At 36.9% G+C, this 24,273-nt stretch overlaps 5 protein-coding genes across 6 annotated transcripts; 3 read left to right on the forward strand and 2 right to left on the reverse strand.

Annotated features, from left to right (window-relative positions):
* The first annotated feature begins 5,304 nt into the window (after positions 1-5,304).
* LOC110688589 lies at positions 5,305-7,119 on the forward strand. Its single transcript, XM_021865356.1, has 3 exons — positions 5,305-5,619; positions 5,729-5,872; positions 5,968-7,119. Exons 1-3 carry the CDS (start codon positions 5,305-5,307, stop codon positions 7,117-7,119), a joined length of 1,611 nt encoding a protein of 536 aa, XP_021721048.1.
* A 1,932-nt stretch (positions 7,120-9,051) lies between these two features.
* Positions 9,052-13,716, forward strand: LOC110688309 (AT-rich interactive domain-containing protein 2-like). Of its 2 annotated transcripts, XM_021865046.1 has the most exons (3): positions 9,052-9,552; positions 12,367-12,500; positions 12,654-13,716. In XM_021865046.1, the coding sequence occupies exon 3, from the start codon at positions 12,676-12,678 to the stop codon at positions 13,390-13,392; it is 717 nt and encodes a 238-aa protein (XP_021720738.1). In that variant the 5' UTR covers positions 9,052-9,552; positions 12,367-12,500; positions 12,654-12,675; the 3' UTR covers positions 13,393-13,716. The 2 variants fall into 2 exon arrangements, with proteins under 2 accessions (XP_021720738.1, XP_021720737.1); XM_021865045.1 differs by having other exon boundaries at positions 9,053-9,566; positions 12,367-13,716.
* A 1,358-nt stretch (positions 13,717-15,074) lies between these two features.
* LOC110688310 (UPF0503 protein At3g09070, chloroplastic-like) lies at positions 15,075-17,251 on the reverse strand. Its single transcript, XM_021865047.1, has one exon. The coding sequence runs from the start codon at positions 17,036-17,038 to the stop codon at positions 15,209-15,211; it is 1,830 nt and encodes a 609-aa protein (XP_021720739.1). The 5' UTR covers positions 17,039-17,251; the 3' UTR covers positions 15,075-15,208.
* A 779-nt stretch (positions 17,252-18,030) lies between these two features.
* On the forward strand, positions 18,031-20,013 carry LOC110688311 (acyl-coenzyme A thioesterase 13-like). The gene is made up of 3 exons (XM_021865049.1): positions 18,031-18,317; positions 18,653-18,793; positions 19,668-20,013. Exons 1-3 carry the CDS (start codon positions 18,126-18,128, stop codon positions 19,809-19,811), a joined length of 477 nt encoding a protein of 158 aa, XP_021720741.1. The 5' UTR covers positions 18,031-18,125; the 3' UTR covers positions 19,812-20,013.
* A 310-nt stretch (positions 20,014-20,323) lies between these two features.
* On the reverse strand, positions 20,324-23,408 carry LOC110688312. The gene is made up of 3 exons (XM_021865050.1): positions 23,238-23,408; positions 21,519-22,682; positions 20,324-21,334 (listed from the first exon to the last, which is right to left on the reverse strand). Exons 2-3 carry the CDS (start codon positions 22,658-22,660, stop codon positions 20,500-20,502), a joined length of 1,977 nt encoding a protein of 658 aa, XP_021720742.1. The 5' UTR covers positions 22,661-22,682; positions 23,238-23,408; the 3' UTR covers positions 20,324-20,499.
* Positions 23,409-24,273: the final 865 nt, after the last annotated feature.

The following is a 24,273-nucleotide window of genomic DNA, read 5'->3' on the forward strand; positions in this document are numbered from 1 at the left end:
AATATAATGGCCAAACCAGGTTTATACTTTAATTTAAATTGTTTATGCCGATAGTCTCTTTGTTTGTGAGTAAGTGTAATTATTTGACTTTTGCACTATCACATAGTAACTTTGATTTGTTGTTTTAGATATATAAAAACCAAATGTTATTGTGTGAACTTCCTCCGTATTTGTTTAAGTGAAACTGTTAGGAAATAGATGAGGATCGATTGAATTAAGTTATGTGTTTGATATGCGCGGAACATAGACAACAATATATAAAACATAAATTTGAGAAATAAAGTAGAAAAATAGATGAGATGAACACACAGATATACGTGGGTCGGTCAACAAGACCTAAGTCCACAGGGTAAGGGATAATATGTTTCTTATTAGCTTTCGTGGAGGACAAACAAGAGAGATAACAAAAAAGGGAGATACAACAACACTCTCCATCTCACAAAATCTCTTAAAAGTGGAGTTACATATTGACTTTAATTGGCTAGGCTAATTAATCAATATTTAGCATTTCCAATTGTCCACCCAACGACTTCTTATATGACATAAAGAAACCCTAAAGAAACCCTAAATTATTCCCTAAGGGATACTCAAATGGTTGTCAAAGAAAAGATATAATTTTAGGAAATATCTCATAAATTATCCTAGAAGAACAAAACTACCGAGCAATAGCTCGGCAGCTAGCTCAAGCCTACCGCAATTCTTCATAGGGCCGAGCTATAGCTCACTCGCCTAGAGCTATAGCTCGCCCGCCTCGTCGCAAATTTCCAGCTTCGTCAGGTTTTCGTAAAATAGCCATAACTTTCTCGTCTTATTGGAATTGGGAATATGACCTATTGTTGGAAAGTTCTTGAAACAAGCTATCACCTCCAACTTGAATCATCTCAAGATCACTTCTGGATTGAGAGATATGTGCGTTTGAAGTTGACCCTTTGCCACTATACTAGATTTCAAGTCATATTTAACAGAAACGTTTTGACTCCTTGCATTATTCACCTGATCCATTTTGACTAACGCTTGTGATATATACATAAGAAAAAATATAGTCTTGTGAGTACTTGTTGGAATTGTCTCAATGAATAGATTATTAATATTCAATTGTTATAATTTTTACTTATTGATTATTAAAGATATTGTTGGTAAAAGTTTTTCATTGGCTTACGTGCAAGAGAAATGTTTCACTTTAAAAAATACGGAGATAGTACAAATTTAAAAATATACATGGTCAAAATTCTGTGTTGACATCTATGGTAGTCAAATTGGGAAAACGATTTTGGCACACCATATGTTGATTTTGGTCCACCCTATGTGAGAGCACAGTTTTTTTATGGTTTTCTCACATGGAGGTGTACCAAACTACCAATATCAGTTAAGGGTGTGCCAAAATCAATTTCCGTCAAATTGATGCACTTACTTAGATACAATGGAAGTATTTGTTTATTCAAAAATAATTAGACCAAACCATAGCGAGCAAATTTTATATTTTGTTTGGGGAAATTTTGTTAATTGCTACCTCAAAAACAGAGGCTTTGTGAATTACTACCCCTAAAAAATTTTTTTTTAATTACTACCCCTAATTCACCTAAATAGGACCGATTACTACCCAATTGCACTTTCCGGTGACTTAACTCACCTTATGACGTCATTACTCCGATTTAACCACAATTCACACTAACTCTAATCTAATTAACCTAAGGATATTTTTAATTTTAACATCTGACAAAAACCCGAAAGTGGGTTTTAACACCCCAAAAAAAAATATGTATTTTAACACCAGACAAATGTTACAAAAATGGTTTTTACTACCACTTAACGGTCTCCGTCCAAAAATTCCGTTAAGTGGGGTCCACAGTGACACGTGTCACCATTTTACTTGTTTTCAAAAAATAAAAAGAAAAAAAAAGAAAAAATTTAAAAAAAATAAAAAGAAAAAAAAGTTTTTTTTTTACTCAAACAACAAGCAGGCAACCACCAATGGTGGCCCTTCTCCCCAGCCAACTCCCGAACCACCCCCTCCCAGCCCCCCGCCACCGGGTTTCGCCCCTGAACCAGCCCTAACACCGGAAATCGGCGTACCCTCGCTTCCCAAAAAACCAAAACCGGTTCCTCCTCCCTTCCCGCAGCCTAGAAATCGGGAACCGCCACCAACGTTGAATCATTCCCCCACCTTCGAAATCGGTCCCGACAACTACGGTTTTGGAGCTAGGTTGGGGTGGGTTTCGGGATCCGGTGAAGTTTGGGTGTTCGAAGGTGAGGTTGGGTATCGGGTTAGTGGTTAGGTGGGGTTGGCCGTTTCTGATTCAGGGGTGGTGGGGTTGGCTGTTTCCACAACATTCCTTCCCCAAAAACAGCGACGAATATGGCCATTAATGGCTGAAATCGGCTAGTTTTAGGGCTGAGTGGCCTTAACTGGTCGATTTCGGCCATCAATGGCTAAATTCGTGCCCGTTCTTGAAGCAACAACCATAAAATCAGAGCACATTGAAAATCAGAGCAAATCGAAATTCGTGGCTGGTGATGGCGGTGGTGGGGCTAGGGTGGTTTAGGGATGCGGGAAAAGGGTGGAGATGGGTTTAGGTCGGTCGGTGAGGGAGGGGGAGCTGGTGCGCCGGTAGTTGCGTCGGCGACTGTGGGTTATGGTGAAGAAGAAGGTGGCAGTGGTGGGGCTAGGGTGGCTGGGTAGTTTTAAGTTTTTTTTTTTTTTTTTTTTGGCCAATAAAAAAGCGACATGTGGCTCATGACCCCATTTAACGGATTCCTAAATGGAATCAATTAAGTGGTGGTAAAAACCATTTTTATAGTTTTTGTCTGGTGTTAAAATACATTTTTTTGGGGGTGTTAAAAACCATTTTCGGGTTTTTGTCAGGTGTTAAAATCAAAAATATCCTTAACCTAACTAACCCAAAAAAAAAAAATACCCCAACCAATCTTACCCCACATTAATTACCTTACCTAAAAATCAGGAAAAAAAAAAAGAAGTAAATTCCCTCATCTCTCTCTCTCTCTCTCTCTCTCTCTCTCTCTCTCTCTATATCTCCCGTACTCTTCTTCTCCCCTAACCAAACCCATCTAAAACCCATAATTGATGTTTGTGTTCGCAATAATGCAATTGCATGCTTAAAATTTTCCCTAATTAATAAAGTTACTTGCCTGTAAACAACATTCGTCGTGTATTGAGCCAAAAATGGGGAAGAACAAAGGAATTGGCATTGGAGGAGAAACGAGAAAGGCCCCTGTAATAGTTGGTTCCAAGTAAGTAAATTTATTGTCTTTATGCGCTTAACACTATTTAAATCGTTTTGCATAATTGAAATTGATGAGTAATTGGAATGCGTGCTTAAACCTAGGTTTGAATTGATCTTCAATTGTATAATAGATGTAGTTTTTGTTTATGGTGGTACTGTGAAATTACTTGTTTGAAGCAATAGATAGTTAAAATGGATTCCTTCTTATAACTTGTTGAATGCTTTTAAAATTGTACAGGATTGTTCAGAAAAAAATTCCACCTTATATTGGTATTCGAATGTTTTATGGGGGAATTTTAAGACCAGTAAGAGTGTGGTGTTTTGTAGTGGGGGTGAAATGTTGTTAGAGGGTCAGGTGTCTACAAGGACCATGAGCATTGGGTCTTTAAATAGGCTTGTAGTAGATAGGTTCAAAGTCAAATTTGGGGAGTACAAAATTTGGTACAGAAAATTTGGCAAGTGTTTGAACACTGGGAGAAAGGTGTTGCTTGACCAGTGGGACATTGATAATCTGTTGAAAGGTGTTGGGCAATTAGATGTAATTATTACTTTGTATGTTGTGTTTGAGTGTGATGAATGGAAAAAGTTGAATGTGGGCCCATATAAAGTAATTCAATAATGGTAGGTGGTGCACAAAAGGATGATGTTTGCATTGAAAAACCAGCTCAAAAGATACCCTCACCTCAGAAAAACCCTTCCTCAAAACACCCTCCTCTACTAATAGCTAAAATAGAAAGGGGTACCACTTCTTCAAACCCTCACCCAAACCCTTCTATAAAGCCTACCTCTTCTCAATCCCACCAGTTCACAAGATCTAAACTACCTGTGAGGGGAAAAACATCCCAAAAAACACCAATTGCATCTCCTGTCAAAACATATGCACTTAGATCTAGCCAAGAAGCTCAGGTCATTAGTGAGAGTGAGTTTAGGAGGTACATAGACAACTTGAAGACAAAGAATGATGTTGTGGCTGCAGAGAATAAAGGGAGTAAGAAGAAGGAGGATGTGGCTGTAGAGAAGACAGGAAGTAAGAAAAAGGTATCCAGAAAGAGGAAGGAGGTGGCTAACTCTGTTCTAGAACCTAGGTCAACAGGTAAGAGAGTTTGGCTGGATGGGGAAGAAGATAATGAAAGTGGTAAGGATGGGGATGAGTTAGAGGAGGCAGAAGATGTGTTTTAGAATGGAGATGAATTAAGAGAACAGTTTGAGGATAAAGATGAGTTTAACTATGAACTTAATGTCCTTCCATATTTAGATGACTATGATTTTGATGACAAGGAAGAAGAAGATTTGTTTGCTGATGGTTTGGGGGCAAATATTCTACACACTGTAGTAAGCAGCATTGGAGGAGTTACTTTGCCTGCTAGAGAAGTGAAGGAAGTCCCTAGTAGAGTCACTAGGTCTCAAGCTAGGCTACAAGTTGACTTGGCAGAACAGTCAAACTTAGGTGAGGAAATTGATTATGATTCTGAAGAGCCAGGAAGCATAGATGGGTCAGATGAGGAGGCTGACAGGACACAAATTAAACATTCAACCCAGAAGTTAATTTTGAGCATCCAATTAAGCTCACACCTAAGTTAAGGTTTCCTTCAGTGAATGTGTTTAGAAAAGCACTGAGACAACATGCAATAGAGAACAAATATGACTACTACTTGCTGCACAATGGGAAGAAGAAGGTGACTGCTTATTGCAAAGATAGATGTGCTTGCCTATGGGACCCAAAAAGGTCTAAGAGAAACTATTCTTGTCTTTAGCCTTTGTGCAAGTTCAAGGTTATTGCAAGAACACTGAAGCTAGAAGAAACAATGTTCATTAGGGCAATGAAGTTGAAGCACACATGTAGGGCTGCAGAAAAGAACAGAAAAGTGACCTCAGAGTACTTGGCAGAGAAGTACTTGGAAGATTGGAGGTCTGATCCAGAGTGGTTTGGTCAAAGGGTTTTGAGAGATACAGGTGTTTATTGTGGTTATTACAAGTTATGGTTTGCAAGAGCAAGAGCAAAGATGATGTTGTATGGAGATAGGTCAGAGCAATACAAAGGGTGTGGGATTATGCATATGCTATGAAGAAGTACAATGAGGGTAGCAGTGCTTTCTGCATGTGTGAGAACATAGAGAGACCCCTTCCCATTTTCCAGAGGATGTTTATATCACTAAAGCCAGGGATGGATGGCTTCAAGGCAGGGTGTAGGCCTCTTATTGGGTTAGATGGTTGCCATCTAACAGGTCCATATCCAGGGATCTGTCTTGTGGCAATGGCAAGTGATGGGAATAACAACATTTATCCCCTAGCTTGGGGTGTTAGACACTTGGTCATGGTTATTGGACCTGTTAGCTTCAGCATTGGGAATAGTGGATGGACATGGATACACTTTCATGTCAGATAGACAAAAAGTGAGTTTGCTCTCTCTAGTGACTTTGCTTTGATTCATTTTGATTAAGTTTTGGGAATGGGACATATAACTAACTGTGTGGAATGTTTTGCAGGGACTGTTAGAAGCTTTCCAAAATGTTGTACCCAAGGCTGGAATCAGATTCTGTTGGAGGCACATATGGTCAAATTTCAAGCTGAAGTGGAATGGTTTGGCTTACAAGGAGTTGTTGTGGAAAGCAGCAAAGGCTACAACTGTGGTATGCACCTCATTTTCCTAAATGTATGCTTAAAGCCAGTGTTTGTTGTTGTAATTAGATTAGCTTTGGTTGTTTGGTTTATTGTGATTGTGCAGTTAGAATTCAATGAGCATATGCAAAAATTGAAAACCATGTCTGAGAAAGCATATGAATACATGTCTGTTATCCCCTCCCATTGCTGGAATAGGCATGCATTTTCTTCTACCCCTAAATCAAAAATGCTTTTGAATAACACGTGTGAGAGCTTTAACAATGTCTTAAAACAAGCAAGAGACAAACCAATTTTAACACACGTGGAATGGATGAGAAGATATGTTATGCAAAGAAATTGTCAGAAATTGTCAGAAAAGTTAGAATTCAATGAGCATATGCAAAAATTGAAAACCATGTCTGAGAAAGCATATGAATACATGTCTGTTATCCCCTCCCATTGCTGGAATAGGCATGCATTTTCTTCTACCCCTAAATCAAAAATGCTTTTGAATAACACGTGTGAGAGCTTTAACAATGTCTTAAAACAAGCAAGAGACAAACCAATTTTAACACACGTGGAATGGATGAGAAGATATGTTATGCAAAGAAATTGTCAGAAAAGGGAGGGAGCTCAAAAAATGCAATGGAGGTTCATGCCTTATGTTAATAAACAATTTGATTGGGCTGAGAGAACTAGGAAGTACAAAATACTGACTGGGATTACAGAAGTGTTGTTTGAGGTTGAAAACAATGGAGATAGGCATCTAGTTGATTTGAATGCATGGAAATGCAGTTGCTATTCTTGGCAGTTGATAGGGATACCATGCCATTATGCATATGCTTGTATTTTGTACATGAGAGGGGATCCAGATGAGGATTATGTGGATGCAGCTTATTCAAGGGACAAGTACCTAGCTGCCTATACCGCTGTATTGATGCCTATGCCAGGGCTTAAGCAATGGGAAAAGACTTCTTTCCCTGAGCCACTTCCACCCCCATTTAAGGTCATGCCAAGCAGGCCATCAAAGAAGAAAAGGAAGAAGGAAGTTGGAGAGGATGCTGAGAGGGCTGCTGACCTTGCAAAGAAGGCTGCAAGAATGGGTGGGAAGCCATACAAGTGTTCCAATTGCATGCAATATGGACATAACATCAAGAGATGCAAGAACCCAACCCTTGAAACCTCATCTAAACCCAAGAATAAGGGCGGGAAACCATTCTCTGATGACCCATGGATGGTGCATAGCAGAGCAATGAGGGTTGCAGAAGGAAAATAGGTCTAAAAACAAGGTACTTGTATTTCTCTTTTGGTGTTTTTGGCATCCCTTACAAAATTTTCTTTCTTAATTTGGTGGTGGATTGTGCAGGGTATAACCAGCAGGAAACATAAGCTAAGGTTGGAGAGAGCTCATCCCAAGCATCAACTGTCAGAAGAGCAGGGCAGTCATAGCAGCTTAGTAGTCCAACTGATGAAATGAGAGAGTAGTTGTTTGTTTAGGTTCAAAGTACAACTGTTATGTAATGTGTTTGGTGTAAGACTTCAACATTTAGGTAGTTTAAGTCCTATTTTGTAGTACAATTATGGCATGCATGCCTATTTTGCCAAGTTATGTTCTATTTTGACTATTTATGTTGGTCTTGGCAATTATAGTCAAGCTTTTGTTATTGTGTATGCTGACTTTGCTTATCAAAATGAATGTATTTACTTTGCTTCTCCTGTTTTGAGCTTGATTGATTTGGTTCAATTACCTTGATTTGCAAACAATAATATGAAAGTCAAATTCAAACCATCTTATTGATAAAGTTAAAGCACTTCCAAGTTACACTACACATAACAACCAAATACTACTATCTTACAATTTCACTACCAAAATCCAACCTATTCATACATTGCATTAAACCCCCCTAAACCAAAACAAACCAACTACAACAACATCAATGAGACCTATAGCCCAGTTGCTTAGTTTGACATCTCCATAGTTGTGCTTCATCTTCAACATCACATACTTAGTCTTAATTTTCCTAGATTCCTGATTCAATGATGCCAATTGCTTCTTCATAATCTCATTCTCTTCTCTCAGTTCCTGTCTTTCTTCCAAAAGCCTTAGTATGGTGTCCCTTTGCCATTGAGTCATTTCTTCATCATGCCAGTAAAAATTATTGCAACCCCTTGTGTTTGTTTCTGCATCAAAATCTGGTAGGCAACAAATCGTCTTCCCGGATTCTCTTTTGTCTAAGAGGTCATGATTGAAGTAGGTAATCCACACCTACAAAGCCTTCTATTGGCTCGAGCAATTTGCAAACTCATCTGCAACCAAAAACAAATGCTAAATTAGGTTTGAATTGAAGGATTTATGTTGCTTAATTGTTCAATTATGAAATTACAGTAAACCCTAAAAATTAGACAACTTTACACTAACATTGAAGCAAATTAATGAATTATCTCTTAAGATGTCTTCCTCTGGCAAGCTAAACTGTGCGATGTGACAGAAAATTGAAGATTTGGAGATTTGCAATGGATAAGATGAGAGGATTTGAGTTGGATATGGTGAAAGAGCTGTTATAGGGGTTGAATTGGGGATACTGATTTATATAGAAGAATTAGTTGCGGTAATTTTTTGTTTAATGTTTATTGTGTTAATTTGGGTTAGTTAGGTTAATTAGATTGGAGTTAGTGTGAACTGTGGTTAAATCGGAGTAATGACGTCATAAGGTGAGTTAAGTCATTGGAAAGTGCAATTGGGTAGTAATCGGTCCTATTTAGGTGAATTAGGGGTAGTAATGAAGAACTTTTTTTAGGGGTAGTAATTCACAAAGCCTCTGTTTTTGAGGTAGTAATTAACAAAAATTCCTTTATTTGGACTTATTTATGGTTAGATATCTTTAGTTTCGCAGTTTAAAAAACTACAAAAATTTCATATTTGAAATTGTATATTAATACGAATATAATGACATCTCATTTGATCATTTTTCATCATATGAATTAGTGCACAAATAATGTCAAAATCTGGTCAAATTAAAATACCACATAATTCAATAAAATTAGCTCAGATCTTTATATCCGATCAGGTGATTTGAACCTAGCCTTAATCTGTAGAAAAATTATATAGGAGAACTTATTTTGAAATAGAGAGAGTATAAGGTACAATCGCTTTTGTAGTACAAATTTTCCACACATAGCACACAATATTGACTGTGGTTATACTATACTCTCTCCAAATCTTTTCTATGGTTACATATTTACTTGAATATTATATAGTGGTTAAAGTTGTGCACCTGATACCGTAAAAGTCAAACTGTAACCATAAAAAAGAAACAGATACGGTAGAGTATTATACACGGAATATACTAAGTATATTATAAATAAATGCATTGACAAACGTGAAAATTAAAGTATTACAATTCTAAAAATAAACCCAACAAATAGTTGAGAAACATTAAAAGTAAAAAAGAAAAAAAGACAATTTAGAAAAAAAAAAACCAAGGAAAGAATGAGTTCTTTCTCCTACCTTTCCCCTCCCCAACCTTCTTAGGTTGCCGCCGCCACCACCACCACCTCCTCCGCCGCCACCACCACCGTCATCTCCGCCGCAACACCCCCTTCCTTTTCTTTTCAATCAAAAAATTTTCTCTTTCTTCCATCTTTGTTTGATCCAGTGAGGCAAATCCGACGAAAATTGGAGCTCCGTTTTAGTGAGGAAGAAAGCAAGGTTTGTTTTCACAGGTTTTTTTTTTTTCTCTTCTCTATGAATTTGAACTGGGTTTTTCATTTTTTCCATTTTTAAATCATTAATGGGGTGGCTTAGATTTGACCCGGAAAGATTAGTTTATTGTACTAATTTAAATCATTTTATCTGATTTGGGAATTTTTTTTGGGGTTCTGACGGTGTGGGAATCTTGGGTGGATTCAATTCAATTGATTGCGGGTTCGTCGGAAGCGGGATGCTATTTCTTAGATTTACTTTTTTTTGCAAATATTTTTCTCTTCGATTTTTTTTTTTTTTTTTTGGGTTATTTTAGTTTTTTCAATTAGTAATGTGAACCAATTTACATGTATTTTTTGCCTACATTCATGCCTCAGAATAAAATGGAAACTAGAATTTATCAATTAGTTCATTTTCGGGTACTAAAACCCTCGAGAATTGTTATTGGGTAGCTGCAGAAATTTAGTGCAAAGTAAATGTTACATTTAAGTTCATTTTTAGATCCTTAAAATGTCTAAGAATTGTTATTGGGTAGTTCAAGAAATAAAATGTAAAGAAAATTAACAATGTAGTTCATATGTGTGATGGTTCTATTCCAATTACTACGCATTAGCATGCTAGGGAAGAGTTGTTAATTCGGAACATTCGCACAGCTTCCGAGATTTGTTGTCAAGAACCCATCTAAATGATGTGATGGACTTGGATTTACTGGTAGAATGTGGCTAACAAATTGGCGATAAGGTTATGTAAATTAAATAATATTGCTATGTATGCTTTAATATACCTTTTTTTTTTCCATGGTTCTAATTGGTTTTTGAATCGAATAAGTGTATAGCATTGCTATTATTTGCTTCAACTTCATAAGAATAAGAGGACTTGTTTATGACCATTATGAGAAGTTCTGATAAAATATGCTTTCATGTTTTGGAATTGCCCAAGGAAGGGGTATAATAAATGTCACAAATATAGTTAAATAGGTAGGCTTGGCTGGTTCTATGTTCTTGTCTTTCTCTACATGTTTAGATGTGTAATTGCTTATGTTCTTTGTATGTAGTGCTCTTTTCCTATTTTTTTCCCCTCTATGTACCTTGTTTGCTAGTTGAGGGAGCCGGGGAGGAAGTACAGGCTACTGCATAACTTTTTCTCATGTGGATTCCAATTGCTGTCTTAGTATCATGCACAGAATGTTTAGTTGAGATTAATCAGAAGTGGAGGTTTCTGTGTTACATGAAATTGGTGATAACATGCGGCCTTTATACAAGATTAATCTACTCTAATGCATATAGCGTATATATGCAAGATGTTAGTCAAAACAGATCGTCCTCAACAACGTCATTACCATACCCCACTTGCAGCATTGAGTAATTGTGTTTATGTCATGTTCATAGATGAAGCTTGCTAAGTGTATTCAAGATAGTTTTTGATGTGGTATTTACTCACAAATGAAGTCATTTAGTAGACAGGTATCAATTGTTGAAGGGAGTTATTGTGGAAAAGCTATTTTATGTAGGTACGAAGTGCAGTTTTACGGAAAAAATCGATGATGTTTATGCAAAACCCACCATGTTTTATGTTAGAACGATGTGGCGAATCTTGTTGGGTCCTTTTTTAAAAAAATAATTTTCCGTTTTCTTATAGCTTTGCTTTCAAATGTGAAATTTTCATATTGGTTAACATGAATTTTGTGTTGGCAAGTGCAAAAATTGTCATATACAGTAAGAATATAAATGGAGTATAACCTTGACATCTCATATAGATGGAAGTAAAATCCTCAACTAACTTGTTAGATAATGTACTTTTGGAATCTCATAAATATGTAAAGGTACTTGTATGCATGTATTATTATTATTATTTTTTTCCAATAATGGGAAGAAGTGTAGTCACATAAATCTACAAGAAACACATAAGGTATTGTTTATGAAATAGTGTGAGAAGGATGGGAAATTGGTTCAACTTGTTGCGTACTTTGGTCTGGTGGTGGATCTATTTGTACATTAGGGATACATGTAATGCGATTGGAGTGGTAAAATAGTATTGTGGTATTTTGCCTTAGTGGGCTGTGACAAATAGCTATATGTGCTTAGCTGAGATAGTTGATCTTGTTTCTTAGATTATACTCGGATGGATTTTTTCTTTACTTAATGCATTGCTGATAAAATGATGTAAGAGTGAGAATATATAGTTCCTGCGATGTTATTTGAAACAGCAAATATGCTGTTCTGTCCTTCTATGGGAACCAAGTGGTGATAGAGCTGTTTAAAGTGGTGTACCTCTAATTCATGGCTGTCTGAGTAGTATTGTCAATATTGTGTGAAAAGGGGCCCTTTGGGTCCTTGTTCCCCTTGTTGCATTAAGTGTGTAGGATGATTTCCTCGTCAGCTAGCTCATCAATTGTACTCGATAACAGAACAGCTGTGCTCTTTTCACCTTAAAAAAAAGTTTCAGTGGATATTAGTTCAAAAAGGCTCCGATAAGCTGCAATTATTTCTGATGAGGGCTTCCCTAGTTCAATTCACTAATAATTTCAAGTAAGTTCTGATAAGTTTAGAGAAAGGTCTTTAGGTGAATTAAAGGAAGTCAAATTAAAATGGTATACCAGAATGGTCTCTCCTGGATGGAGGGTATATGGAAACAAAAATTTCTCTGCTTCTGCAGGGGTAAGCTGTATATTTTTTCGTATCCGACCCTTGCATAATTGGATTCTTGTTTGCTGGTGGTTTTATTGTAGTGGCATATGAAAGTTTGACTACTTTGTTGCTTTAGCTACTATTCGATCACTTTTGTTTAATGTGCTAAATCAATTCTTCTTTTCATTAATAGGTTATTGGACTGGTTGGATCAGCTGATTCTAAGGAGTTAGTTAAGGACTGGTTAATTTGGACTACAGCTGAAGGCTTTGAGCAGCATATTGTGCGGAATCAGAAATATTCTCCAGCATTACAGATTTGAATCTGGTACTTTTTAGTTGAACTCAACAAGATTTTCCATTTGATTTGACAACATGCACATGTACAGACATCTTGATTCTTGTGAATATTGGGAACCAGCAAGTTACTCCAACTTACTAAATATTAATCATCTGGGTATCAATGTTTAAATATAACTAGGCTGCAGTTTGATACATTCGCCATGCACAAGCCAAAGAAAAGAAATCTGCAATCACCTCAGAAGTCAGCGGACTGGTTAGAATATATTAATGATTGCCTGCCTGCACTAGTAATACCTGTTGGTCCTCGATTTCAAGCTGATGTGCCAGAATGGACAAGTGCTTCTAATCATATGCACGAAAATGGTGATTTAGATACTTCAAGGTGGTTAGGTACCAGAATTTGGGCCTTTCAAAATGACAGTACTGATTCAGGAGGTAAAATAGGAAAGGGAAGGCCTGATTCCTGCTCTTGTTCTTCTCCTGGTTCTTCACAGTGTGCAAAACAACATATTTCGGAAGCAAGAGCAAGGTTGCAATCTGACCTGGGCCCTGCATTTAAGAGTTGGAAATTTGACGAGATGGGTGAAGATGTTGGCAAGTCCTGGACATCAAAACAGAAAAAGAAGTTCGATAGCCTTGTCTGTGCAAATCCATTGTCACAGGGTAAGAGTTTTCTGCAGCCAGCTGAATCATCCTTCCCATCTAAGACCAGGAAAGATATTGTCAGTTATTATCTGAATGTATATGTTCCTAAGCGCATTAGCATGATAACTCGGTTGGGATATAAATTGCTTGATAGTGATGATGATGAGGTGGAGGAAGCTCCAAATACCAAGAGCTCTCAGAAAAGACCGCGACCCAATAGTGATGATAGTACAAAACTTGCCAAGTCCCACTACTTGACTGGGAGAAGATGACACACTGGAACCGGTATCTTACTGAACAACTCTTTTCAGGTTTCCTTTTAGTTCAGACTTCAGAGGATTCCCCTTTTTTGGGTTTTTGCCTGTAATGGTTGCACATTACAGTGCAAAAGTAGCAAAATTTAGGCCTGAACTTTGTGATTATACACCCTAACGGGGATTTTCTTGCGGCAAACTTGACTCAATGTTGAGAAGGCTGTGTGTATCTAGGAAAGTCAAGCTGCACAGTTTTGTGACACTATTTTTTTCTGCTCATATTGTGCTTTAGATGAGAAGGTAATAGAAACATTCCTTGTTCGAATGCAAATTTATCGTCTACCACCTGGTCTCACCCCCTTTTTCCCCCCTTTTAAAGGAAAACTTCTCTTGTGCGGAAGTAATAGTAATATTGAGAGCATGTTTAGTAAGAGTGATATTTTGGTTGGAAACGGATTTATCATTACAGAGTGTTTGGTTAGATAGTTTGAGTAACAATTACCATTACCTAAGGGGTAATAGTTTCCACCTATTTATTATTTTTTAAAAACTTAAGGTAATAATTACCCTTACTTTCCGCTGACAAAAAGAGAGGGAGTTAGGTTTAAGTAATTTATCTACATGGTTAAATCCAACAAATGGAAAAGTAGTTAGATTATTCCTTTTCCCCCTCTTATTTGCTTCTTTTTCATTTTGTTTTCAATGTTTATATCAAACACCCCCTGATAGTGTTCTTGACCTTAATGTGATCAGTAAATCCGGACGACTGGACAGAGGTAGTTATAAGGAATTATTCCGCATTGTACAGGGAAAGATGAAGTGAATCTAGTGCTATACTGGCTATGTTAAAGCTCAAACTAGTATCGCTTCCGTGCCAAAAAATTTGCTTACTTTGTAACTGTTTTGGAATTAGAGGTCTTTCAGCTTTGAATAGGATGAGACACATCAAGGGTTAAGGAAATAACCCAAGAACAACGTGAGGGTTGCCCAGCAACTTCATAATCGAAAAATCTTAGCTCGCATATCACAAATGTTACAAACATCATACAGTAGGAATGGTAAAAACTAAAAGGGGGGAACAGACATTTTTGTATTTGACAGTTTATTAAACTAAGTGAACGCTTGTTTTGTTTTTCTCGGACTCGATGAAAGACTTTGATTTACCCATGTCATATGCCACGAAAGTGCACTCCTCCTGTCATCTCACTTCACAAAATAAAACCTCATACTCCCTCCCATCCCATTAGATTTGCCCATTTAACCTTTTTTTTTTTGCGATTTTTTTGTGTCAGATAGAGCGATCTTAGTGAGATTAAGAGAGTAAGAAAAATGAGTAGCCTCTGAAAATACATTTTTTTTGCTAGCTAAACTGATAGACCAAATCACCAAGAATGTCATCCACAATCATTTACTACGAACATACCAAGAAATATGTAGTCAGTAGTTCAGTACTCAGCAGCCTGCCTGAGTAAAAGAAACCTCACTTAATAAACTGTTTTTGCAAACCTCAGTCCCAAAATTATGAAATAACCAACATAACACAATGCATATTACAATTACTCCGTTTGAACAATGAAAGCGTCACCAAACATCATTACACCAATTGAGATCATACACAAAAGCAAAGCATATAATCATATAAGAACAATCGTTAGCATAATTGAGATCATGATCATGTTATTTAAAAATGCATCAAAGTGTTCTAAAAGGTAAAATTACAAATAAGTTTTATAGTAGAAGCAACATGAAACAAGGTTACAAGTGTCTTTACAGAATGCCCTGAAACTGAAAGCTCATATCAACATATACTGCTCTATTGTTTCAGTAATCAGTATTACAACCTTAATACACTTCTAGCCAAAGATTTTGAGTTCTTCAATCTACTTTTTCCTAACCTATTTCTCCTACGGCTCCTCAATGGCGTCAAATAAAATCGTAACAAGCCATTATCGAGGGGGTGATTAGGTGAGTTAGTGTACCTAGCGCTTCGATTCCTCTGTAAAACAACAGGTTCCTGCCTACTCCTAACAATGGCCTTTGATTCATTCCTACTCGTTACTCCACCAACTGAACCAACTATCGTGGAAGAGCCTCTAGAGCTCGATGTGCTATGGCTTCGTGTAAGTTTCCTTCCACTGATGTCTGCAGAATCAGCATCAGGACTCTGAAAATGTTCTCTATCGCCTTCTTCATTTCCAAATTTGTCTCCCTTCCTTCGATTTAGCAAGCCCCAAATACTCCACAACTTGCTCCATTGGCGGCATTTCTTGAACCCCTTGCCATTACTGCTGCTAGAGACGGATGCAAGGTCTTTAGAAGCCGTCTCAAAGCTCTCCGAGCTATTATCATCCCTTAGGGAATTCGAATTCAACCTCCACTCATTCAAATCTTTCTCAGTTATAAGCAACTTAGTCCCATTGAAGATCCCAATAGCAGCAGGTGAAACCCTGGCATTCGATATTCCCTTAGCTTCAACATCCTCAATCACCCCCATATCCCTCCTTACTGAACTCATAGATCGATCAAACCCATTCCTCCACCTCTCCCTATCACTCCCACTCTCCACCTTCGTCTTCCCTTCACTCAATACTCGATTATCAAACCCGTAAACTGTAGCCATAGCATTCTCAATAACCGAAACCATCGGGGCATTTCCATTCGCATTACCACGAGACAATGCTGGTCTCCCACCTAGCATATTCCCGTCCCAAGACGCCCTCGGAGCATCAAACTCACTCCTCCCAACCTCATCAATCGACATTCTACCACAATCGACCGATGCCCGCCCTAAATCAATAGAAAACCTAGGGTCTGTATCACAAGACCTCCTTCCAAACCCACCACAATCAATCGAAGCTCTACCTAAATCAATTGAACCTCGAGGATCGGTATCGCAAGACCGCCTTCCGAACCCATAATCACCAACCTCTGATTGAGTATCCCTCAACCTTCTCCCTCTCAAATTCTCAAGCTTCATCTCCCCCAAACCAACACCGCCATTGTTGCTTGTTCTTCCATTACAATCACTATTCTCTCTCTTCTGCTTCTTCCCCCATTTTCGAAACTTCTTACTGAATACAGAAGCAGCAATCCAGAAACTACCAGCAATTTCCTTAAAATCCTTCTTATTACTACTATTTTTAACTTGCAATTCAAGATCTATAAACTCTTTCATAGTCCTATTAGCTTCCTCAAATTCATCTTCTACATTTCTAAAATTAGAAACCCTAGGTTTAACATCTACTTCACCTTCAACTACTTCAATCTCTTCCTCCTCGGGAACAGGACAAGTACCTTTACTCAAAAACCCTAAATTCCTCGATTGAACTGAAACGACGTCGTCCTCTTCATCGTTATCATCATCAATATCAAACAAAGACGACAACGATTTCCGACCACGAACATCGCAAGATCTCCGGCGAGGCTCCATTCCGACGACAACATCACAGTTCTTCGCCGAGAAAGTCTTGCACCGCCGCAACTCCGGCAAAACTCCGGCGGAAGCAGCAGAAGAAGTTGAAGCTTCACCACAAGCAGAAGATGGGTTGAGGAGAGAGAGTCGCTCCCGAAGACATGGCGCACAAAGACCAGTAGTAAGAAGATTAGGGTGACGATGACATGGAGTGAGGCGGCGAGGTTTAGGGTTTGGCGGTGGTTGCGCCATTGTTGAAGGTAGAAGAAGTTTACGCCATTTTTGAGGAGAGAGAAAATGGTGTTCTTTGCTTTGAGAAAGGGGAAATCTAAGTTACAGCTTTCACTTGGTTAGTGGTTTTGGTTTCATTGGATTCGTAAATTTTTAATTTTTTTTAAAATTTTAAATTTTGATTTTTTGAGATTATTTTTGCTCTAGTCGTTTCTTTGTGTGTGTCTTGTTTTTCTGTGGAATTTCTGACCATCTCGTGCTGTCTGTAGGGATTTATTATTTGTTTATTTATTTGCATCAACAAAAAAAAAAAAAAAAAATGATTTGTTTAATTATTAGTTGTGGGAAATGCAAATAATAATGTTATTTGTTGTGCTTGATTTTGGGTTTCTAGGGTGTAGGGTTGTCTAGATTAGCATCATCAAATGATCCTATGCACGAATGGTTTTTAGGCACTAATGAGTGTAATGAGGACAATTCTTCTAAAGTGTGGTCTTAATAATGTGTATTAAATCTACTAATCATAGCACACTATTGTTTTATGACAATTGATTTGTGTTGTCTAATACTCCGTATTGATTTGACTATTGAGATTTGAGCTATTCAGAACACGATTGTTAGGATTAAATGGTTAATTTAACCCGAGTTTTTATCAAATTTGAAATTGAACCGACTTGAAAATTGATTGGTATAAGACTCGTACTAGATATATATTAGACCCAAAGAAAAGTTGTTAAAAAAAAAGTTAATATTAGATGGCTCATTAGCACGACACAACTTTACAGCTAGTATGTGGGTCAGACCATGAGCTTCATTTATGAAAGATCAGCACGAGCCTGACACAACACAATTGTTTCTTGACTCATTCTAAACACGACCTAGTTGAACACAAGATACACCAGAAGGTCTTGAACGGCATGTACCTAACAACCACAACCCCCATTTTTACTATCTAGTATCTACTAGTCTAGATTAATTAAATAAAACCCATTTAACCATCTTTTTATCATTCGTTACTTGTTACTCTGTTAGCTAATACAAGTAATGGGTTAAAGACTTAAGTGGTTACAAATTACTTTGTAACCAGTACAAACTGTACAAAGCAACTATGGAGAAAGCGAAAGGAACAATTGAAGCGAGTAAGGAAGAATCAGAAATTGTATCTAAACTTGATGTCCATCCTCATCGTCCTCACCTCGATTTCAGCTTCTATGAAGATTTCACCTTACGCGGTATCAGTGTTGACCGAGTTGAGCCCCAACTCGTCGTCTGTTCATTCAAGGTTCCCCCTAGACTCACTGTAAGTTTCATTAAAACTCCATTTCTTTCTTGTACAAATCAATTCAACTGATAATTTCATTTATATGGGTATTTCAATTTACTTTCTGGGTTTTATCTATTTGTTTTTATAATCTTGGAGCGACTTTGATTGGAAAAAAAACCCCAAATTTATAATTGTAGTTTGAATTTCACCTGATATGTCAGAAATTCTATGTAATTCATATATTAGAGCAACTTAATACATCAAAGAAGTCTCAATCTTTACAATTTATGAGATTCAATGCTGAAATGTTGTAACAAGAAAGAAGCTAAAAATTGATAAGTAATACATAGTTTGATTCCTTAATGGTCCAGGATAGAAATGGAAATTTAGCATCCGGCGCAATTGCGAACCTTGTTGATGAGCTTGGTGCTGTGGTTATTTACAGAGAAGGACTTCCAATGAATGTATCTGTCACCATGTCTATCTCCTATGTGTCAACTGCCAATGTTGATGTATGTGTAACTTCAATTCTTGAACTTCTTGTTATTGTTTATCATGCTGATCATACTTTGGTTTGTTGTATGAGTGACTTGTGATGGTTTGCTTCATTATGAATGTTAACATGAGCTATATTGGCTCGGGCAAATGCTGGTGAAATCAAGCAGTGCCAGATCAAATTGGGCAGCCAAAGATTGGTTTGTTCATTTAGTTTTATGGTGTGCCACACAAATAAGGCTTGTGTCATTTGACTCTTTGTGCTCGTTGCTGTTGTTGCTTATCGTGATTTGCTCTGGTTTTAGAGAATATTAAGCAACTCAAAGGGCTGTATTAAGGTAGGGGGGGGGGGAGACTGGAATTTTCAAATCGAACTTTTGCATTTGGTTGGTATTGCATCTGCAAAATGTTTGTTTGTATCAGTTGTGTGGTTGCTGGTGTGGTAGCATTGGTTAAGTGAATTTATGACATGATGTTCTGCTTTCTATGCTAACGATGATTTGGGTTGCTGGTTGTATATTAATAGATTGATATGATTATATGAGAAATAATCTACTCATATTGTGAGACAGATATGAATCAAATAGGCAAAAGTTAGCACTCATAAAGTTCAACATATGCATTGTTCAGGCATTGTTTTAAGGATGGTAACGAGTCTTTATTGCCTGGAATCTTGATAAGTGAATGTTCTTTGTAAAGCCTTTTAAGTGGATGTTTTTCTTTAATTTATGTTACCATTCATTACCACCTAAAAGTATAAGATACATAAGATAGACAATCAGTGTAAAAGTATGATTCATTACTAGGAGTTAGCACATCAGAATTTCCTATAGAATAGACAATCAGTGTAAAGCATGATTCAGTAGCAACTAACACTCGTATATTTCATAGGATGAGCTAGAAGTTACCTCAAGGCTTTTGGGACGGAAGGGGTTTGTTTTTGGAACTACTGTCGTGCTCAAGAATAAAGCTACCGGGGAGACTATTGCTGAGGGTCGACATACTCTATTTAGCAAACATGCTAGCAAAATTTGATCTGAACAATGTATACCGATTCATGGAAACAAAGTTTGATATGGAAATAGCCTCTATGAAGAGTTGGAGGCTCTTGGAAGATAAAGTTGTCATGTTAAGTATTGAATTGGCAAATGTGTAGAATATAACGTATTTTTGTAAATTGAATCTCTTTTGTTTCTTCTACTTGATAACGAAATAATATTTCATTAATCTTGTCCTATGTTGGATACAACAAGAAACTTTTATTTCTCATTTGAGTGTATTTTTTTCACCTAATTAACACATATCTAAACTTATTAGACCTTATTTTATTTAAATATTATTTTTTTACGAAATTAGAAAAAAATAAGGTAAATAAAACAAGGCCTTATTTTATGTAGGCATATTCCCGTGATCATATAAAGAATGATCAAAGAACTCAAACCCGTAGAGTGTCTCTTTATAAGAAGCCAATGAACATCTGTTGTTATTTGACTAATTCGGCCAAATTCATTCATATAATCAGATTTGGTTTTGCACATTTTGAAAACTAAAACAAACTTCGTATGTTATCTGTTATAGAAGTAATCTTGTCAAATTAGTAATAAAACAACAATTATACAGAATTAAGCAAAGAGTCAAAATAAACCTAAGAAACTTGGAGCAAAAAATTAAATAAAACATTGATATATATTAATGTTTAAGATATCATAAAAAAGGCCATAATTCAACTCCACTCAACTTCCACTACTAATAAATGACGGACTTGTGGCTTTTGCCCTTCGATTTTCTTGGCACATACCATAGTTGAACCTTCAGGATCAAATTTTAGCTCACCTCTGATTGTCTCTTCAATTTTACCTCCACCCTGAACATGTAATTTCACATCCAAAATCAGTTTAGTACTAGATTGTACAGCGACTAAATCTTTTGACAACGGTATGTCAATTGCATAATAATCAGAATCCGGTGATCTACGACCACACGACTCCACAACTTCCGACTTCTCCTTTCTAAACAACATGCTCCGATAGAATTTCCTCTCGTAGTTTGTAGAACACCTGTACTCGCTATACCTAGCATAAATACTCCCGTAAACTTGAAATGGAGAATTTAAAGACAGTAGTCTAACACGAACTCTTGCAGATACTGCTTCATGGAAGATCACATAATGCACACAAGCAAAACCATGTTCACCTGTAACAACAGAGCATATGCGCTTGTCATACCACCTATGTGTTTTATGAATATGCCACTTCATACACCCGTTACTGATTTCACGCCCTCCTACATCCTTCAGGTCAAGATGCATAGCAAAGTAACCATTGTCGGCCTCATAACAATTACAAGGCTTTAGCAACGATATAGGCTTATAGGGAAACACTACTTCAGGTTTCACCTCCTCTCTCTCGAAGATAAGATAACCTTTAAACTCATTTTCAAAGCTGATTGTTTCATACTTGATTGTTCCAAAGACACTCAAAGTACATCCAGGACTAAAAGAACCAACATAAACAGAGAAAACCTCAACAAGTTCTCGAGAAAATTGTTTTGGCCAGAACCTGAAAATTCAAGAATAGTTCCCAAGGCAATTATTATTCATCTCAAACAATCACAATCTATATTGATACAGTACAAGATAACAAAGAACATTAAGAACACACACAACTCAATAAAAATAAAATAAAAATGCATGACATAACTCAAACCGGTGATCTTTTAAATAAATCATGTAAAGTATCATACCTCTTTTGTTGAGATTCCTCAATGGTACTAATTCCCCGAACCAAAAGGTTTTCTTCATCACTATCCGAGGACCCATAATCATCTTCATATAATATTTTATAAGTATCATAGCTTATCAACTCACCAATAAACTCATCTTCATCCTGAAGGCAACGATATGGATGGATAAAAAACACTCCCAAACAGATGCACCAATTTTCCACCATAAATTTCTTACAACATGGACCATTATCTGCTTCAGGTTTGCATTCCAAAGTGTCATTACCAGTGACAATTCGTTCACCATTAACTACCAAGTCTGGTTTGATTCGAAGTAATGAATAAGCTGGCACAGCGACCACAGGCAGCATAGTGTCATCATTATTCACGGTCAAAGACATGGATATATCACAGAGAACGCGTGAAAGTTCCCTCTTACCCTCCACCTGAGTGCTGGCAGAAATGCTACCACTCACAGTCACAACTTCATCAGTTTTATCATTTTCAATACCACTTCCATTCCTATAAACTCCAAGAGTCGTTAGAGCAAAGAGTGCACAGCGGAATACAGTATAGTTCAAAGTGACAATCCCGTACCCTTTACCTTTACTATTATAAATTACTGATTGTTCTTTGTCATAAACAACCTTACGCCGGAAATCCAACAAATACTCTGCATCGACAATGGTGACATTCCGAGTCTTGTCTTTTAGATACAACTTTAACCAAAAATATTTTGGTACCCATCGAGGTTGGTAGCCTTGGAATTTAGGAAGGATTGCAAGGCCCTTGTCCATCATACAGACAGTCACTGGATGACGATGTTTTTGTTTGAAGAGAAAAAACTCTTTACCATAATCATTAGTCAATTTTATATGACCATAAATTTCAAAATCATTAAGATCATCCCCCCGTGTTGTATCCCTTTGTATAATAACAGAGAAAAACTCAATTATATTTAGTGCTTTAATATCGGAGCTAGTAGGCACATATTTTTGAACATCTGATAGCTTCGAACTCTTCTCAGTCTCAACATGCCTGATCAAAGAGGGACTAACACTAACACATTCTTTTTTAGCAACTTCTACTTCTTCCGGAGTATTACGAATTAATTCGAGCATATCTCCGGAAAAATAGTCTTCCCAGTTAGATTCTGTGTCCATATTGTGGAGTAATCTATTCAGCCTGCAAACACCACGACATAAACTGACTAGTGACTACCATGTATAATCATTTTTTAGATGATAAAACTAAAAAATGAATAATCGTATATATACAAGATGAGTCAAATAATCAGGGATTGTGAAAATATGATAGAGGTTTCAATTTCAATTTTATGTAGGAGAGTTGTACGATTAGGTCTAGGCCCGTCCCTAACCAACACTCAATCACCATATTAGGCTCCGAAAATCACATTCGCTTAACATAATCAATCGTATAAACTTCCATAACTTGACTAATCTAAATTAATAGTTAAATTGTTTCAAAAAAAAAAAAAAATTGTTAAATAATCCAAACCCAGGCTCCAAAAATCACATAAAACTCTTCTCGCATGAAAATATCAATAAAATTACTCGTATCATCTTTCGCAACTTCGGTAATTATAACTATTAGTTCAAAATTCCACCATATAAGAACCCTAAATCAATTATAACCTTAGAAGAACCCTAAATCGACTATAACCTTAGAAGAATCCTAGATTGTGAAATTTAAAGTCAACGATTAAAAATAACATCTTACCACAGAAGCCGCTTCAATGGAGGAGAGAAAGAGGGGCCGCTTCAATGGAGGAGAGAAAGCTCAGGAGCCGCTTCAATGAAAGAACTCGGGAAACGCTTCGCTTCAATGAAAGAGTCTAATGCTCCAAAGGGGTAAAAAGTAATACGGGGTATAATTAGATCTAAATAAATTAATAAAATATCAACGATTACAAGTCTTACAACTTATCCAGCAAATCAGAACTAGGTAACTAAGACTAGGGATGGGCCGGATGGCAGTGGATCTGACCCTGACCCGGATCCGTGAATTTATATTCGTTTTTTACAGGTATTGGTCTTTAAATTTTGGATTCGGGTCGGACCCGGGTACTATTAAAAAATGGATTTGGATTCAGGTCCAACCCTCAGACCCCGGACCTAGATCCATTTACCCATTTTTTAATTTTCCTATAAAAAAAACTAATATTGTTTGTTTCTTTATTAAAAATGTTAGATGATGTTTTCTTAAAAAAAAAATGGTTGATGATGTTAGTAGTGATGAAGATTAGCTCTTTCAAAAGATGGATTTTGGATGCTCATATTGGACACATCATCGTTGTTTTTTCGCTCGCTCATTTGTAACATCGTACTTTTTTCATTGTTTATAATTTTTATTTCAAAAGACAAGTGTATAAGTAGGTTGCTTTGTATTTTTAGATTAGTTGTATAACTTTAATTTAGGTTGAACTTAATAAACCCCCGACGGAAGAACATTACATTTTTTGTAAAAAATTAGGCAAACCCGGATCCGGTGGACCCGTCGGATCTGGTGGACCCGTCGGATTGGTCTAGGTCTCTATTTTTCAGACCCGACGGACCCGGGTCGGATCTGGATCCAAGCTAGAAAAACGGATCTGGATCCGAGTCCATCCGAATTTGGTCCAAATGACCCGTTGCCATCCCTAAACTAGGTTAGTCTCACGGTTTAATATTAAAAAAAAAAAATTACTTGTATAAATATTTTAAGCAAAACATAATAAATGGTGATCACTATTATTAGATTAATTGAGCTAAAATGA

The sequence above is a fragment of the Chenopodium quinoa genome, unplaced genomic scaffold (assembly GCF_001683475.1).
Source record: "Chenopodium quinoa cultivar QQ74 unplaced genomic scaffold, ASM168347v1, whole genome shotgun sequence".
NCBI lineage: Eukaryota > Viridiplantae > Streptophyta > Magnoliopsida > Caryophyllales > Amaranthaceae > Chenopodium > Chenopodium quinoa.